Raw genomic sequence first — 19348 nt, 5'->3', positions numbered from 1 at the left:
AACTGCTTGAATTAGACCACAGTAAACTTAATGAGATAAGCAAGTGGCTTAACCTGACAGAAACCATCTAACACTCTTGGTCCTAGATAGCATTAAGTTGTAATTTTTTCAGTAACATTTTAACTTCCACACAGAATGAAGCAGCAACATTTGCTCTGAAAACTGTAAGGTAATGAAATTTCCTTCCATTAAAACTTCCCTTCAAAATGAAATTCTGAATGGAGAACAACAGCCACTTCTTTCAAAAAGTCCATTAATATACACTCAGTCAGTTCTGGTAAAGAATAGATATACAGTGAAAAAAGCTGCTACATTTTCAAGGAGTTTGCAACAGCTTTGGTCCCTGGATTATTGATCTTTAGATCACTTCTAAAGTTTTGGAGATTCTGAAAAAATTATCTCTCTAGGAGACAAGCAAGCTTAGAGTAAAGACTATGGATAAATTCCCCTGAGGTATGTTAAGAGTCCTTGTCAATTGAACAGAATTTTTTCATATTCAGGTTGTAAACCCACGATCTTTCTAGAGAGAAGCAATTGGTTTGCAGTACAGTTAAAAGTTGCAATTGTGATTTGCATATTCCTTGCATATTTGCATAATCAAACATATTCCATTGCTAATGGTTGAAAATATACCTGATAAGTTATGATTCCCTGAAGATATTTTTCTAACTACAGCTTCATATCCTTTTGGCTTTTTTGTTGCCATTTCAGAGACTGATCTGTGCTGATCTGATACTTCAGCTACTTAACTGCAGCAATGTTTTCCTTTTTTTTTTTTTAACTGGTGTTATCCTAATGCTTTAACACTTGTATGTAGTACCTAGAATTACAAGGAAATACCTTGGGGGCATAGATTTCATGTTACTCTCTGGCTCTTCAAAGACATTAGGACTTGCATCAGGAGTAACTGAGATATACGGTGCAGGTACTGAAGTTGAGCGCAAGTATCTCATCTCATCCTGGAAGAGGTTGTCATCCTGGTACCCAACAAAATTTTCATGATGATGCCTAAATCAAATTAGATTTTTAAATTAAGATTAAGGATTACAAGTTCCTGCACAAAAGTCCTTCACCAATACATTTAGTTAGCCAACACTATTCATTTACTCCTTGCGTACTAATGCTTCTAAGCTAGTTGTGACTTAAAAGTGGTACTGGAAAATACAACGGCATTTTCAAGCAAGAGGGAGTGGGGATCACTCTTTACTATCTTTTAGTATTTTTTTTAGGTATTTCCAGAATGTATTTTAGGTCCAAACATCTATTCAACATAAACACGAGACACTACAGTGAAATCTACTTAAAAGTACCAAGAAAGGCCAAGTCGTCTGGTTTCCTTCTTACTATTTTTAACTGTGAAGAGGAAAAAGTAGCACATATGTCTGCTACTAACACACCAAGTTAAACTCTGTGGGAAATTCTAAATTCTTTGGACAGAAACTAAACTTTTGTTAAAAAATATTTAGCATTGAAAAACTACTTAGGGTATATTTGACATTATGAGAAAATACAATTTACGAGATTGAAAAGGATCATGGATTAAGAGACAGAAGAATAAATATCATAAAGAATTAGGAAAATACGTATTGTTCTATATAAGTTTTCATTTAGTTTATAACACATTTTTATTCAACACTATACATAGGTGAGTAATAAAGTCAATACTCATACACTTCCTTTAATCACCTTGCTAAAGTCTGTAGATAGAGACATGGCATTTTAATGGGAAAGTCTTCAGAAATTCCTTCTTTGAGACTGGGAAGTTGAGACTGGAATGCTTTTGCAGGGTGATAGCAGAGGATACTAGGCTCAGCAGCGCTACTCAGCGACAGTAAATAGAGCGCATTTGCTTTAATCACTTGATGAGCTTCCATAGTTGGCAAGGCACGAGGTGTCTTAACTTGCATTGGTTTTCTCCTAGATTGTTTAATCTAGATAAATTTAAAAACCATATAATTAAATTATACTTCACCACAGGAAAATCTGATAACATAGCTTATACTAAATCTGTTTGATTCTTCCTGTTGTAAAATATTTTCTATGACAAAATGCACTTCTTTTATTTTTAAAACTTTGAAAACATTTAATAAAAAGCTGATAGCTTTGACAACTGCCTCAGGATTAATTTTGTCTGCACAAAGTTTCAACAAATTCAGTTAAAAAAATAAAGTTTAATTAGCATTGTTCTGCTTACATTAGAACCTCAACTTATTTGTATACTTTAAACAAGAATTTGAAATTAGTCCTGAAACACCAATATAAGAACATCACCTTTCATTCTATTCCCATTAAAAATTGCTCTAGTGGCATCTTGTATCCAATGTTCTGGATTATTAAGATCATTAAAGAAACTATAAACGCAAAGTTAAAACAGCACTCATTTCAGTAAACAAATATAACAATTCAAAGTTAAATAAACTGACAAATACTTAAAAAAATTAGGTATTACATTCAATGCTGCAGTTATAGTGGGATAAAAAAAAAAATTATAAATTTGAAAACACTATCATCTGAAGAGAAGAAATCTGATTGGAATTTTGGAAGTTGGCAAAATTTCTATCTTATCATCTTAAACCTAACAATAGCATAAGAGGATATTCCAAAACCTTTCAAAGTTATGAAATTCCAAATTTTTTAAACGGGTCCAATCTTATTTTCAAGTTGTGAACACAGCACTATTAAGGAGACAGATATCTAAACATATGAAAACCAGCTGAAAATACCTTCTCTCTTGCTGCTGCTTGCTTTTCACGGAGATATTTTTCTCTGCATCGATCGCAAACCAAATACCAAGTGCTCCCTCCAATACCACCATCGCCACAATTGCCAGCCCATCCTCCACAGAAGTGCCCAATGCTGTTGTAACCTTGGCCACCTGCGTAACGGCCACAACCTATGATGGCGAAAGAGGGAAAAACAAGTTATTTCAAAAGAAGGGTTACTATTATATCTTCTATTACTGTAGAAGAGGGATGAAGAGGAGGTAGGAAGATACCTGTCTTCTCCTGGCCTAATTTTCTACTTTTCCGTATGTCTGAATTGGTTACAAAACAACGTTTCTGTCCATGTTTTCAAGTTTTTATTATGAAATAATAAAGTTTTCAAGTTTTTATTAGGAAATTGTCCAAAGCATCAACAGCTCCCTATTCAAATAGCTGGTGGTAAGGTCAGTCTTATAAGTTAGCCAACAATATCTGTGATTTAATAAACACGAAAACCTTACCTCCTAGCTAACAAAGCTTAAGAGGGAATGGAGTGTATTCCTTTGCTGATTAGCATTTCTCAGAAAGATTCAGGGAACTGATAATTGCTGAATAGAAATTTTGCTTTAACTTTGCATACAGAGTTAAAAAAAAAACATACATACCAGAAAGTATACCAAATATTAAGTCCTTGATACCCAGTACTGACACAGTAGATAAATAAAAGTTTTCTACTATTGAGAGTAAAACAGTAACAGAAAACTTTTGGCAAAGTAGAAACTCCAAATGACCAATCTCATTTTTTATTTTATTTTCAATTTTCCCAGCACAGTTTCAAGTCCTAAAGTGTAAAAAAATGGCATGTTTCTGAAGAGCTGCTGTAAGGTCAGAACATTATTTTGACCGTGGTTCAAACAATGTTATTTGGCGTATTTGAAAGTTTAGATCCAGAACTACTTGAAATCACATACAAAGATGTGTAAATAATCTTTATGTAAGTATAAATTTTAACTTAGTGTATATAATTGTGAGAGTCTGGAAAAAAATTATTACTGGCTCAAAACAACACTCTCTCCCCCACCTCTCTCTGCCCTCTCTCTCTCTCTATCCCCTCCTCTCCCCTCTTCCCCTCTTTCTCCCTTTATTACTACTTCTCCTTATTCACTTTTCTTGTTGGGTAGAAATTTCCTAAGTCAGTCCTTTATGAAATGCTTTATGTTGACTGTATGCTTTACACTTTTTCCAAGTTTCCTTATTTTGCAAAGTTTGCCAGTACAAGTGTGTTATTTTGACCCTTTGAAAATGTTGTAGTATTTTTCTCACGTGAAGCCTTAAGGGATAAAAGAACTGAAGGCCCCCTTAATAAATCCATCAGGTGGGTTTGAGGACTTATACTTTTTTGACGTAAAACCCCTCTAATGAGCTCGTGAGGCGAGCCTGAGGTCTTACACTAATAGACAAGAGAGCCCGACTCATTTTCATAACAGAAACTAATACCAGAACAGGTGTGTGAAATACACTTTCTAGATTGACATGGAAATTAAATATGGAATCTTACCTGGATGAGCTTGTCTCATGTGGTAAGTCACTGGATATGGATGGGATTCTCCACACAACTCACAGATGGTGTCTTTTTCAGGTCCTCCCACTGCAAGCTGGGCCATTTCACCAAAAAGATTTCCCCTTGGCCTAGTTTCAACCTTTTCCTTTTTCTTTTTCTCTTTTTTAGCTTTCTTGTTATCTTTGTCACTTTCCTTCTTCTTTAACACTGCACAAGAACCAGGACTTGGAAAAATCATGTTTTGGGAAGCTGCTTTAATAGTTGCTAAAGAAATATCTTCCCAGAAAGCTACTAAGTGCTGCAGTGTTAATGGAAGAGGAGACTTGGATTTTATTGTGTGATGACTGGATGTTTCAAAGGAGGTAGTTTCAGTTTTTCCATCCTCGCACTTTTCATGCAGAGGTGGTTCTTTTAACATTGAGAGGACTTTGTTCTTATTGATGCTACCCATTTTAGATATATCTGGTCCATGGGGTGAGATGTTGAACATGTTAAGAGCAGATGATATTTCCAATGAATGTCTATTTTTCAACTTCGTTTCTTTTTCCTCTGCAGGCTGTTGAGTAAGACTGCTTCGTATGGGCGCATGCTCTTTGGACAGTTCTGGATTAAACTTCAAAAAAGAGGAGCATGCCATAGCATCATGAACTATTCCTTCATGCCAAAGAAATGCAGCAAATACAGCTCTAGCACATTCTGCAACAGAAGGTGACATTGCTTGCTTGGCAGGCTCTACGGGCTTAGAGCCATCTCCTTTGAAAAGAAAGTTGGATTTTTCCTTTTTGGGTCTTGTGTGTCTACCAGCACATTTACGGCTCACTTTTGGAGATGCTCTCATGTCTTGCTCATCCTTCAGTGGTGCTTTGCCTATGCTGAAATGAACTTTATTAGAACCATCGTCCAGACTTCTGAATTCGGTGTTGTCCTCACAGGTGGTATCTGTAATGCTGTCAGTCTTTAAAGTACTTGAAGTACATACTTCAACTACCTCACTGTGAAGATTTTCTTGTACGACATGAGGGGAAGGAGCTCTATTTTCAGTTTCTGTAACAGGTTTTCCATCTTTTGCAATAATTTTTGGTTTAGGTGAAGTGGACCTCCCCCTTAAGGGTTCTGTTAGCGGCACTTTCTTTTTGCGAAGGGTGTCTGGATCTAATGTGTAGGAATCTGATTTGGAGCGTTCTCGAGGAGGATCAAGCTTTGTTTTTACAGGGGATGAAGGTTTCTGAGGTAGAGTTTTGTCATGGGGTGATGAGGATCGTGGAGAACTAGCACCAGATCTAACAGCTGTAAGCGTCTTTGTCTTTGGAGAAGATGACCGGGTTCCTGGCCCTGGAGATTCGGCTCTCAGTCCAGTCGTTGTTCTTCCATCAGTTTTTAGTGTTTGCAAAGTGTTATGATTTGGCGACAAAGACCTGCTGTGCGAGTCTGACCGCAGCTTTGCAGCATCTGATTTCAGGATAAGACACTCACTGGCAGATAAGCCTTCTGTATTTCTGGGTTTCTTCTGGTCAGCAACAGCTCTATTCATTCGCACATCAAGTTTGGGTGACCTGCAGTCAGCTCTGTGCTTCGATGGCGTGTCTGTCTTTCCAGCTGGAGAAACTGGTCTAGCAGCTCCTGTGAAATTCATTCGGTCACCTGTGCAGTATATTTTATAATTGAAGGGTTATGTTTACAGTGATACCTTTAATAGTAAAAAACAAGGACTAAAGACCTGAACACAAGATAAAGATCAAACACATGCTTCTGTTCACATAAAAACGAAAGGAAACATGACAGGATCTTTTTTCACCCAGAATATTTTCAATACATTTCTTTTCCTAAAGATACATATAAACAAGTGTTAGGAAATATTTACAAAGAAAACACAACTATGGAGCTATCAAAAGCCACAGTTCACTGTTTCCAAAAAACACTAGTAAAGGAAGCACAATTTACACCTTTAGGTAAAATGCCAGGAGTTAACCCAATTTATGACAGTTGCAACAGAAACCAGGGATTATTTATTTATTATCTCCATGTGTGTCAGCCTGACTGCAACAAGAGACTTGCATAAAGACCAAATCTATTACCAGATTTATTTTTTTTAATGCTCAAAAGTCAGGAATTGTAGGAAGTGAACACAGTTATAAGGTAAATTGGGCAAGAGGCTTGCAAACATGCTTAAACTATTAAGACTGATAATCTGAGGCATCCACCTATTCAAGACACAAACTATCCATGTTCTGCTACCAAAACACAACCCATTTAAGAAATCCCAAAACCAACAAACCCACTTTTCTCAACCACTAAGCTAAACCAACAACTCTGCTCAATGACGTCCTCTTATTTTCATGCACTACTATATTGGTCATATGCACATTGACTCTGTACATATATTAATCTGCAGAACTATAAAAACTACAGGTAGTTTAATATAAGTCCATACAAAAATTAATACAAGCAATATTGAAATTACTGGCAAGCAATTCAACAGTTAATATAGCTGTCTCTCCACAAAGCCTTACACTGCAAAGTCTAGAACACAGATTTAAATCTTTCTGATCTGAATGGGTTTTCATTAGTTAATCATGAAAAGATTTCCCTAGTAAACCTCGTAGACACAGTACTTCGGATTATTTTACTTTTCTAGATATTAAAAGGTCATTTCCACTTGTCTGGGTGTATTTTTAGGAAGCAACTATTTGTCAAAAAATAAAGTTTCAATTAATCAGAGAAAGTCTGCTAATTTGGGCTTTGATTTCTAATGGGAACAGGGGATAGGCGGTCATCTTTTGCCTAGTACCTTCAGTATTTACTTAGGAGGTGTTCAGTTTCTTATGCATCCTGGGATTTGAGCCAACTTCATGCAGTTCTAAATCACAAAGACTTACCCCTATGGTAGAAAATATATACTACCTTTCACAATCAAAAAAAAAGTTTTTGAGCAAAATTTAGCAACCCAGATGATTCCTTGGGTTACAAACTGATTCTTACTAATTTGCTATCCCCACATTTAAGTACCTTATAATAAAATGAACAGCAACACAAAAAAGTGAAGGGAATGAATTATGTCACAATATTTAACAAAATTGAAGGTTAGGCCACTCTCCTGCCTTCCCAGGTCATGGTAGGAGTTCATACTTCTCCGGGCACAGAAGACATACTGTGTCTATATTCAAGAATAATATGCCAAATGTAGAATATAATAATATCTCAAATACCATTCTAATCAATTTTGAGAGTCTAATCTGTCTTTTTTCTTGTGAGTTCTATAATTACTTTTGACTTGGGGCAGGGAAGAGGAAGGAAAGAAATAGCATGGTACATTGTGGTTTATAAAATGATTGTTCTTGCTAAAAGAAAAAAAACAAAAAGTTTCTTAAGTATCGGTCCAAGCATTTCACACATGCCAGCTGAGTTCTACACCAGTTTTACTGATGAGCCATTTTGAGATGTTCATTTTGTGATCAATAAATTCCAAAATGCAAATTATAATTATTTTTATACACATTTTTCCCAGAAACAAATAAAAAAATTAATTCAAGGTCTGCCAGATGAGAAAATACTTTAGATAGAACTTTTTACAGAATGCCTCATAGAACAGATTAAAAAAGTGAAAATATGACAATAATCTTTTTAGAGGACATAAAAAACTTCAAACCATTCAGCAACGTATAAAAATAAAGTACACGCACAATTAGTGCATATCAATCAGGAAAACATTCTAGAACAAAACTCCTTATAAAAGGTATAAGCCTAGCAGTAGCTTCCAGTAACAAAAAAAGTCTTGTATTTTAAAAACAAAGGTTTGGTTTTGCACATATACAGGTAAATAATCCTAATTGGCATTCTAGACTATCAGCACGAAAAAGAAAAATGCCCAAATGAAAAATTGCATAATATAGCAAAAAAATCCCAGATTTCCCTCCCCTTTCCTCTTACATACTTTGTTTGCATGTTGTTTGAAAACAGGTGTTATTAAATTAGACTAACATCACTTTCCTGTTTACAAAGCAGAAAGAGGCAGCTAGATGGTGTATCATGGAGTTGTTGCAACTGAGGAAAGCAACTGAATGGTTATATCGAATGAGCTCCCAACAAATACCAGAACTGAACATTTGTTTTCAAAACGTTATTTTATTAAATGAACGAAATGAAAATGAATGGAAGGAGAAAAAAAAAAGAAAACAACATTTTGGATGTAAAAATTTGAATAACCTTGCTATGTTGGTATGCATACCCACCCTTCAGTTTGTGAGAGAGAGATGAAATAGCAGAGGCAGGCCCAGCTACATCACTAGTTTTGTAAATACGCTCACGAGAAGCAAGGCAGCAGGATGGAGTTTCTACAGTGGAAAACAGTTGCACAGAAGCAGCACAGATTCAATGGAAAAGCAGCAAAGATAAAAACAAGCATTTCAAATGATAGGTATCTCCTCTGTTAAGTGTTCTGAATTCATTGTTTAGAGTCCTCCGTCAGCTTTAAATGACAAAGAGTAGTTTGTATTAGAATGCAGTAGATCAGTTCCCCGATCTAAAAATATTGTGACTTCCATATCAGTTTCTAGGATCTAAAAATGTAATTTATGGAGAATAGCCAATGAGATCTATGGCTTATTATAAAACCCAGCAGCGTCTAGTTTGGAACTGAACCCTGGTTTGAACTGAACCCTTTTAATCTGGAAATTCAGAGATGAATTACTTAGAACTTCAATATCTCCTTCTGGATGATAAATTTACACATCCTTTAGTGAAAATTAGAGAACATCTACATATTTCTGTTGGAATGTCTTGCTAATCACTGGAAAGAATGAAGAAAAATACATTAAACCCATCTAAACCATCTGTTTTCAAAACTGACTGCACCTCAATAATGTTCTGAAAAACCTCACTTACGTAATTTGAAGTTTCTCAATACGAGAGACAACTAGCAGTATATGAGTGTCTATCAAATAGTATATACATAAAAAAAAATCTGTATCAACTCTTAAAATAATTTTGCTTTAAGAAAAATTCTGATGTAATTCAAGATAATTTCAGTAGAGTCTACTGACACCAGATCTGTTAGAAGTACAGCTCCAAATGAAACTTGGAATGAGATAATAGGGACTTTTAGTTTCAGTCTATCATTTTACTTTTCTATTTTTTTCTATTTTTAATTCTAATTCTAATGCCTACTCCTTCGTTTAGGAAAAAAAAAGTCAAATTCTTGTTGCAGTAATAATTTTAGAGAGAATGTGTATGTTAAAAAATACCCTGTTTTAGACAGACCCTTTTGTACAAATGGATTAATATAACTATTGAAAATAAGTAATTTAATTCCTAAACTGCTTAAGACTTCTTTTTGTCTGGTACTATATTTACAAATCTTCGTTCGCGAAGCCAAGCCATGACTATATTTACCAACTTGTACACAAAACATACTAACCCCCATATCTTATGCAATAACCTATAGTTCTAGAGCCTCTACAATGAGGTGTTCATATGTTTGAAGTATGAATTTCATTCTTTAAAAAAAGAAACTACTCTCTAATTTCTCAATCCACTTTCATGAATGCACATTTATACTTTATTCTTTCACTCTATGTCTAAGAATACTTACATTTTATAATGTTGTAATCTAGTGCATCTTGAACAATGTACTTCTATTCAATCATTTCAAGGGGACTGTAGGTCGAAGAGAATGACTTTCCCACATGATTTCCTTGCTGCCTTGGCAAACAATCTATATCTATCGAGGGTAACTAGTCAGCCAGAGGGACCAGTATTTTGATCAGAATTCCTTCTTTTTGAATTATCCTCAAAGACTACAAAGACTTGAAATACAAGGCAGGCAAGGTCTGTCTCATGTCATACTCAAATGTGACAGTATATCTTTAGTCACACTTTCCTTCAATGTGGAAACAGCTCCAGGTTGAAAAGCTACACAATATGGAGATATAAGAGGCACTTTAATTCCCATGGTAGGATGCAATCTTGTAACAGCTGTGCCTACTTCCTCTGAGGAAACACTGGTAGACCAAATTTGGAGGCAAGACATACCACTAGCTGGTTCATGTTACTCTTTTTTAAATAAACTCTATAACAAACTGGTAAAACGTCTCTGGAGAATGGAGATAAGTTAAAGATTCTTCTGAAATGCCACTGCTTTTATGTGTAGTGATGAAGGAAAGGCATTGACCTGCCTTTGCTGTGTTGCCTAAGCAACAGCTGCCTCTTCAGAAAGTATGTATTCCTCTTTTGCTCTCTGTTACTGGCACGGAAGCTAAAATACAACTGTGAGCTGAATGCCCTCATCACTGCAGTCAATATATCTTTTTTCACATCTTGAAAATGCCAAATGCAGTTGGACAAGGATTCTTTATTTTAATTATTTTTCCTTAAATAAAAGAATGTATTGAAGTAAAAAAAAAAAATTGGATATTAAATATTAACAATGAAGGAAAGTATTAGATACTATTAAAGCAGGAGAATGAGTGAGTTAATGAAAGCAAAAGCTGAAATGCAGTATCATCAGAAAAACATCAGCAAAGTTCTTTACCCAAAGGTAGGGTTTGGAGCACCAACACTTGAGCCACTTAAGTTTATTAACTGAAAGACTGAAATAAGCATTCCTGGGCTAGAAGGGTAGATAAAAAAATAAGTTAATCATTTTATTATTTGTCACTAAAATTTTTCAAGATGCTATAAACCAAATTTATTTCTGGGGGGGGAAAAATAAAGCTTGACACAATTTGAACTCTTCCACCAACCCTTACCATATCAGTTTTCCCAAGGACAGTTTTGGATTAACCTGGAAAAGTGTATTCTCCAGACATATCTTTGATTATAAAATCTGGAAAGCCTAGAGCATGAAACCATTTAAATTATTAGCTCAAAGTTTCAGGAATGATATTTTGGCAACATGCAGAAAAAAAGGTCAAACCAGTTGTCATTGGTTTAACTGACAGTTAAGTCACTTCAGCACAATATGGAAGAGACCAGCATACTTAGTTGAGAATATTCTCTCCATTTTACTGAAGCACTACCAGGAAAGGTTTTGTGCTCCGTATCCGTGCTGGTCTTTTGCATCCCCTCTACAGTTTAGAAAATGAGGAGAGAATCACTGCAGCCAAAGCCAGTGGTTCTAAATGCTATTTAACTAGCACCTAGATGGGAAAGGAACAAAACCAAAAAGAATGTGGTAGCACAATACTGAAGGGATGTATCAAGGAACTCCTGACATGAATGGTAGGAGCTGATATAGTGGGATGGCTGGATTGCAGCTCTGCAGCATGGATTGGCAAGGAAGTAGCCTGAAAGGACATTGTACTGAACAGCAGCTCAGCACTGCAGCTTCTGGGCAGACTGAGATGAGTTAGGAAGCAGGAGCTCAGCAAGCTGCCAGGGCTGCCATGGCAAGAGGGAGAATGTGACACTTGTCAAGGGGGTCCACAGCTTTTTCAGCCCATAAATCCATTCTTCATTCACAGTATGAACTCAGATGTGAGGAAACATGGCATGAAGGTCTAACAGTGACTGCAAAGCCTCACACTTCCCTTCCCAAGTTCAGAGCTCAAAGCCAATTGTCAAATTTTGATAACTTATGTTGGACAGCATCCAACATCCAAATCCTGATTCCCTGACTTGCGACATCTAAAGAGTTTTATAACCCAGCACATACTGCTGAAGCATGTACTCAGAATTCAATCAGAAATTTGAGTCTTCTGTGCTTTTCACAAAGTTCACAGACAAGTAAATCAAGCAAGCAGCAATAATCTTGCAGCTATGGGAGCTTGCATTCACAAGCAAATCTGTTACTGATGATTTTACAAACTTCTCAGAAGCTAGCATACGCAGGCTGGAGTAATTACAGTCTGTTTTGGTAAAATATTCAAGGAAGAAACATACATAAACTTGTGATCTTAATGGAAAAAAATCCTCGCTAAGGTTCCAAGTCAATACAGCTGTTTTTGTACTCCAGACAGGTTATGCAATCTCTTCTAGCTTTTTTGGACTTTTAGCTGCATACAAGACTGCCAAAGAATTAAAACACATGATAAGTGCACCTTAATTTTGACTGTCCCCGTGAAAAAGGAAACAATCTCTCAGTTTTTTACCTTGTGCAACCATGTGTAAAAATTAACAAAGGAATTAAGCAGGGTAGAACAATCAGCCCTTCACAAAGTTCTAGCAAATAACACAAAACTGAGAAAACAGAGTAACCCCTTCTTTTTATAATATGCCTTCTGTAAACAAATTCTTTGATATAACGCAGATGACTGTTATTAGTTTACTTATTTATGATATGAAAAAAATAGAAACACTTCCTATTTCTTCAAGCATTGTATCTGAGGAAGTGGTTATCCCAAACTATAATATTTCTGCAAAAAAATAACCAGACACTGGAGGATAAAAGGTTGTGACAAGCCTATTCTCTCTTCCTTAAATCAATTGGGAAACCAAATCAGACCCCAAGTGCAGAAACCATTCCTAAAAAAAACCAACTAGCTACAAACACTTCTAAAGGAAAACTGCAGTGACTACTGTCACTGGCACAAAGTATGTTTAATCAGATAAACATTTTTCTTCCTATTGTAAAAATCTAAAAAAAGGAAATAATTCTATATTTTAGATATTCAAAACGAATATTCAGAATGATCCTAACTTTCCTCAGAATCACACTTCTCAATCAAGTTTCTCCCCAGGGGTAGAGATATCTGAGGAAGAACAGAAAATTTAAGTGGTAGACTGAACTATTTAGGTTGACTTTCAGTCAAGACTAGTATTTCGTATATAACCTCTGTAGTCATGGAAATCTAGGCTGGCACAACTTCTTTCACCTATTATACTATCATCAGTCCATTAGATAAAGCAAAAATTCAATTGACTTAATATGGACCCTTGGGATGTGTTATTTAATGGATTTAACTTTTAATTACATGTTTCATAACAGGAGGCTATAAAGCGCTTTGGAAATAATGAAAAAATTGCATACTTAAAATGAGTTTATGTTAGAAATTTATTATAACTGCATCAGACTATTAAAGAAAAAGTATTATGGATATAGTCTTACAGGCCTCCCTGACTATATGCTGAATTTGAATGAACTTGTAAATGGAGGATTAACAGATTTTCAGAAGATTAAGGAAGTTCAAAGAGGAAATTTTGTCCCATACTATTCTTAAATTTTGATGGTGAAAACAAAAATGTTAATATTCTCTCCTTTAAGCATAATTTACATTACCTGCACCAAACCTGAAACTGGATAATAAACTGTTTGAAAGAAAATTCTTGTATCAAATCACAGTAGCACAACAGCATACCAGTTCTGGTATCATCTGGTTGATGAGTTTTGCCCTGCTGGAAGGGCAAATGACCATATCAGTTGAGACCTTATACTAAGGTCTTATACTAAGATCCCAAATCAGACAAACTTGAAAAATTTTTCCACTTTCATTGTTGCTTTATTTGATAGACTACTAGTGCTCCCCCTATCTGACAAAAAAAGGACTTCCTTTTGAATCAGGGATTCTCATTAGAACATGAAACACAGATGTAGCTAACTGAATACAGTTTATCTGAATCTGTTGGGACAGGCAAACCCACTGAGTAAGATCTTGTTGGGCAGTCAATAAAAATGCTGTCAGCTTTTCTCTTCATACAATGTAGGTCTAAATGCTAAAGGACAAATCATCTGAAATTTGAGATAAGGCAATTACGGTTATTTTTAATGCAAAGCTGAATAAGGAACTCTGACTTCACTACTCTGAACAAGACAAGAAAACTGAAAGTGATGGGGAAGAATATACAACTGGCGATCAGTTGTTTTATCTGAGTAGTTTTTGGAATATTCTGCTTTCAGGACATTGGTTTGAGTCCAGAATAACCATGGAAGATCACAGTCAGAATACTTCTGATAAGTCTTTATACAAGTGAATTAGAAATTTTAATCTAGTTCTCACACGAAGCAACTTCACTGTCACTTCAATAAGCTGAGCTGGATAGACCCAGGACTGCACAGACATAGAGAACTGACATAGTGAACTGACTTGACAGAGTCCCACAAGAAAGAACTAAGGCACTTCAGAAGGGCAGTTTATGGGACACAGGAGAAAACTAGTATTCCTGTAACCCATGCTATAACTGTTCAGTATGTAAGAAAGAACTTACTGCAATATCAGCTATCCATCACGAAAGCTGAGCTTTTAGCTTTCATTATTCATGACCAAAAAAGTTTCCTGTCCTCCCATTAGTAATCAGGTTAGTTTCACCTCAAAGTGCAAACTTTCATGCCCATGCTAATCCTATGACCACCTAACAGAAGACTACCAAAACCTTTCTGATGAGCAGTACCAAGTTGTTCCCACTGTCCAGCCACAGGCCTAAAGTTAGGAGCAATGACAAAAATAGGAGTTTAGGAGATAAGTTAACACTTATGAACTTACTGCAGTGCATTTCTGATGTTAAAAGAATTATCATCATCTTGTACTATATAAAATATTTACCTTTATAATAAACCCAAAGTTGCATACAGTATTGAAAATGCACTTTCATGACTTGTCTACAGTGAAAAACACATACAAAAGCAAAATACTGTCAATATAAAAATTCAAGTTGAGCAAGTATACTTCTTTAGGAGCATTACCTCACATGCTTCTGAATCATGGAAAACGTAAAAAAAACAAAACCAGAAAGGTGCACTGAGGGATGATCAGTAGCTGGTAAGCAACTGAGAACAGCAATGTCAAAGCTGCAGAAATGGACTGATGAGGCAGGTAAGGCTGACAAACTTACTCTGAAGCTGTGGCTGAGGCTGCTGGAAGGAAAGGGGCTGTCCGAACACAAATGGACTGTGGACTAGGGAAGAGGGAGGTTTTGCAGCTTGATCAAAGATGGAAGGAGCTGGGAGATTTGGCCGTGACTGAATGGAATTCAGTATGGCACTCAGTTGGTCACCTGTAGTGGGCAAAACAGTCAAAACTACAACCTGTTACCTGTCATTCTCCAGAAAGGCACAGTAAAATGGTGCTCAATTAAAGTTTAAATGATGATAACAGAGAAAGCTCATAAATCTTATTTAGCCACATACTACTCTGGTTGTAACTAAAAATAAAAATCTCACTCTATGCATGGCAATAAAATTACTAAAAAGTACAAGCAGGGTTTTTAGGGATCATGGATATTTTAGTGCAATTATTTAAAACATTTCAAAATAGAGATTTATATTCACCTTGCTAAAAAATGAAGGGCAGCCAAAGAAAAAAACAGGAATCCCTAGCATTTACAGTAACACACACATGCAACAGAACATGCAGAAGGAGATTTGAAAAACTGATGAGAAGGGAAAGCTAACATGTACTTAGGCTTCAGCGAATGTATTTCTGTGCCAAGGTTTTGGTAAATATTTGCTCATTTTTGTAAATATCTTTTAAGTATTCTGCTGTGCTGTTTTTCAAGATCAGATTAAAGATAATTTAAAAAACCCATCAGTATCACTTAGGAACTAGAACTGGTTTTCTGAAGAACTACATACATTTGTTGTGAGACAAAGGCCTTCAGAAAACTAGCATGTTAAAAACAGAGTTTTAATTTTGAATGCCAATTCTCAAAAACCTCTATGTGAGCATTAGAAATACATGATGCCTCAGGAAGAAGGCCACACCATGTCATAACTTGAAGTATACTTAGTAATATGAGGTGGGAGGAACCAAGATTTTGAGAGAATCTCACATTTGAACCATCTTCAGGCAAATCTTAATAATGTCACTTTATTCTGCAAATTCCTAGCATTTTGACAGCATTCAAAAAAACCTAGTAAAAAAATTTAGCAGCTACTATATAATTTACAACTCACTGAATTGAGAACATTTTTGGATGATGTTTCATTTTGTTTTCATGGAGTTAGAGAAAGACCAGTGGGTGTATGAAACCTTGTATTACCTAGGAACTCCTATAAATCAATTTTATTTGGCTATTTTGAAAGCAGCATACCTAAAAAATGTTGGAATCTGTTCTTTAGCGGCAATCATTCCTAACTTAAAAACCTATAAGTGATTGAACAACCTGGTCTAGTGGGAGGGGGGTTGGAACTAGATGATTTCTAAGGTCCCTTCCAACCCCAACCATTGTATGATTTACATGTTTGACAGACCACTATTATTAATACAACACGCTTATTTCCTAAAATGAGTAATTATTTTAAAGGGAAGAACATCTGAGAAGAGGGTGAAAATCATCTGCCCACAATAATCAAATATGGAGGTGGGTAGGGCGATTCAGGAGAAATATTAAAAACTTGCCTGCACTGCAGAGAGAAGGCATAGCTAAATCAAACAATCATTGTGGGAGTCATGTCTTTGGTCTTGCAGGTAATACTATAAACACAGACCTATTATATGGGCACCTCTACATTTGACCAGAAATTTGAAATACTCACGGATGGCAACTGAATTTTCATTGAAACTACGGTATCCCTACAGAAGGTACTTTTAATAAACAAGAAGTGTTTCATTTAGAAATTCTCCTATGAGATCGTGCTTGTGCCTTCCATGTTTTATTTTCCACAAAACTCAAAAGCTTCTTATACCTGAGAATACAAAACCCCTACATATACAGGTGAAGAATTCTATTTCTCTATTATTCTGTCAATTCTATTTTTCTGTTATTATATTATTCTGTCAATATAGTTACCAACAACTTTCTGCTCCTAGGCAATTCAGAAGAAAATACAGTACACAGAATTAATAAAGTCATCTAGCTGATTTGTTCATTCACATGAAGCATCACAGCTTGAGAAAACAATGTGTGTAAAATGGTATGGAATCCAATGCCAGGAGTAGCTTCCAAATGTTCTGTAACTGTATTATCCCAAAGAAACGCCTTTGAAACTGCTTAAGATATAGTAAAGAGAACCACAATATCTTCAAGAAATCAAGATGCCTGTTAATATAGCATATTGATTTCTAAATTTTATCTTTGGACAACACAGAAGGAAAATTTATTTTCCTAATATGCTTCTGTAGAAAAAAGAATAGATAATATTTGCACTATTACACAACTGACATTGAGAGACAGGCTGTAATACTGCCTCACATCTTAAACTCTTCTACTTTTGTGATTCAACCATTAGTTTGAAATAAGTATGGCTGAACTGGGAAAACCAGTTCTGTATAAAAGGTCTTATAAAACAAAAGGAAAACACTTCAACTTTTCAGTCCAAAAAAAGTTTCCTATATGCATGGCCAAGTATGGACTGCTCTCTACACAATAAAGCATTGGGAAATGATACAAAACTATTTCATGCTGTGACACTAACAGACGAGAATATTTAGGAATACTTTCTTTCCTAATCTCCTCTCCTTTAAAATAAGTCCTGAGTTATTTAGGAGACCACTAAGAGCATATGCTGATGTTAAAAAACACGTAGTACACCTTAGGCCCCTATTTGAAGTGTCATGGACAGAGTACTGTGATACAGGAATAGAATGGCAAAGCTCCATGTTTCAGGCATATTTCTCAAGGACATCTGTCTCAACAAAAGTCCCTTCTGTATTATTAAATTTTCTAGACCTAATCAATAAATGAACAAAAGGCATGCAGATTACGTTTACTGTGATGGCTTTCATATATGTACATATATATACATATATGTATATTTTTAGATCTTGCCAACAAAATAAACCATGATTAAAAGAAACAATTATTTTATGCCAGTAAAATTAACAGGGTTTTATTTATTTCCCAGCATTTGTAACTAGTATCTATGTGACAGAAAGATAACCTCAGTTTTACAACTTTTTTTTTTTTTGAGGGTTTTTTTTTTTTGGTTTTCTAATTTTTTTTGAGTTTTACAAGAAATCTCAAATGGTATCTTTTATCTTGTCAACCCATTAAATGCACTTAAAAAGTTGTCAAGATAGATGACAAATGTTTCTGTCCTTTTAAAAACACATGCTTTCTAAAGCAAATAATTTTCTTATTTTGTTTTAAAAGTATGTATTTTTCATTTGAGCATTACAGTTTTGTGCCTACCACTATAAAAAGCCTCAACTATAACTTACAAATCTTAGATGATCCTTTTTATACAGAGTACTTAGATTAAGTGGAATTAAAGCAGATAAAAAAGCAGTTCTAACATTAACTATATGTTTTAAAAAACACCTTGCAATTCATTGTACTACTGTTTTTGTCTTTTGAAGAACATCTGTAGTGCCTAAAAGAGTAGGAAATGAGTAATAAAAAATAAAAGCCAAGTCAAGAAAAACATAATTTTTTAAAGCATGAGTGTAAAAACATACCTTTGTTATTTCCAAGGCCATAATCAAACCCTTGTCCATTACTACAGCTTGTCCCCTTACTGAAAGCTTGTATTGAAAAAGGACTTGGGGGAGGAGTCTGCACATTTTGATCTAGGAGGACTTGCTCTGTAAAAAAAACACACCTCTTCAGAATTAGACCATCTTAGTAACTGATCTACATTGGAAAGATGAGTCACAAAGCAAAAGAGTTATATTTTTTTCCACACATAGCACTCCTCCTCTCTACTCAATTATCTTAAAAAAAAGAAAAGCACATCTCTTCTTTAGATCTCATCCTCTAAAAATATAAAGACAGAGGATTTAATACCATACAGACTGTTCTTATGTTTGACTGAGTTGCTGCCAGCTTTGCCATTATCTGCCACTTAGGAACTAGCTTGACACTTTGTTTTTTCCAGTAACATCACACCATTCAGTGTTTACCTTTTGGACAGCAATTGTTAAATTCATTTGACAAAGCAAACTGAAGAAGGGATAGTTTTCAGTCGCAAACTCTGAGCCAATACATCTTTAATCCTGGGTATGCCCCAATAGTTCACGAGACATAAGACATTTTTTCCTGACATTTATTCATATCTCTAAATGAGTACTACAGTTTTGCTTTCTGTATGACACTAAAGAAACCCCCAACCAAAACCTTTCATAATATTCCTAATAACATCCAGTCAAAATAAACGAGAGAGAATCCTCTTGACTGTTTAGACTTAGGGAGAAATTACTGACTTTATGTGGTCAGAAATATAATTCCAAGTGATAATATATAAGAAAGCATTCAGAAGAAATATCCAAAGTGCAGGTTT

At 35.3% G+C, this 19348-nt stretch overlaps 1 protein-coding gene across 13 annotated transcripts in view; it reads right to left on the bottom strand.

Moving 5' to 3' along the window:
* The window catches only part of MYCBP2 (MYC binding protein 2), a 180083-nt gene that overhangs the window by 27779 nt on the left and 132956 nt on the right, over nucleotides 1–19348 (bottom strand). For 11 of the 13 annotated variants that reach the window (XM_032677725.1, XM_032677745.1, XM_032677732.1 and 8 more), the window contains 6 exons: nucleotides 18528–18653; nucleotides 15025–15186; nucleotides 4261–5904; nucleotides 2724–2893; nucleotides 1687–1931; nucleotides 841–1008 (listed from right to left, as the gene is read on the bottom strand). In XM_032677725.1, the coding sequence (XP_032533616.1) occupies nucleotides 841–1008; nucleotides 1687–1931; nucleotides 2724–2893; nucleotides 4261–5904; nucleotides 15025–15186; nucleotides 18528–18653 (2515 nt within the window). The remainder of the gene's footprint in view (nucleotides 1–840; nucleotides 1009–1686; nucleotides 1932–2723; nucleotides 2894–4260; nucleotides 5905–15024; nucleotides 15187–18527; nucleotides 18654–19348) is intronic. The other 2 variants (XM_032677746.1, XM_032677747.1) reach the window with 1 other exon arrangement.

This window comes from Chiroxiphia lanceolata, chromosome 2 (assembly GCF_009829145.1).
Source record: "Chiroxiphia lanceolata isolate bChiLan1 chromosome 2, bChiLan1.pri, whole genome shotgun sequence".
In the NCBI taxonomy this organism is placed as follows: Eukaryota; Metazoa; Chordata; class Aves; order Passeriformes; family Pipridae; genus Chiroxiphia; species Chiroxiphia lanceolata.
This window is presented reverse-complemented; position numbering and strand designations above follow the sequence as displayed.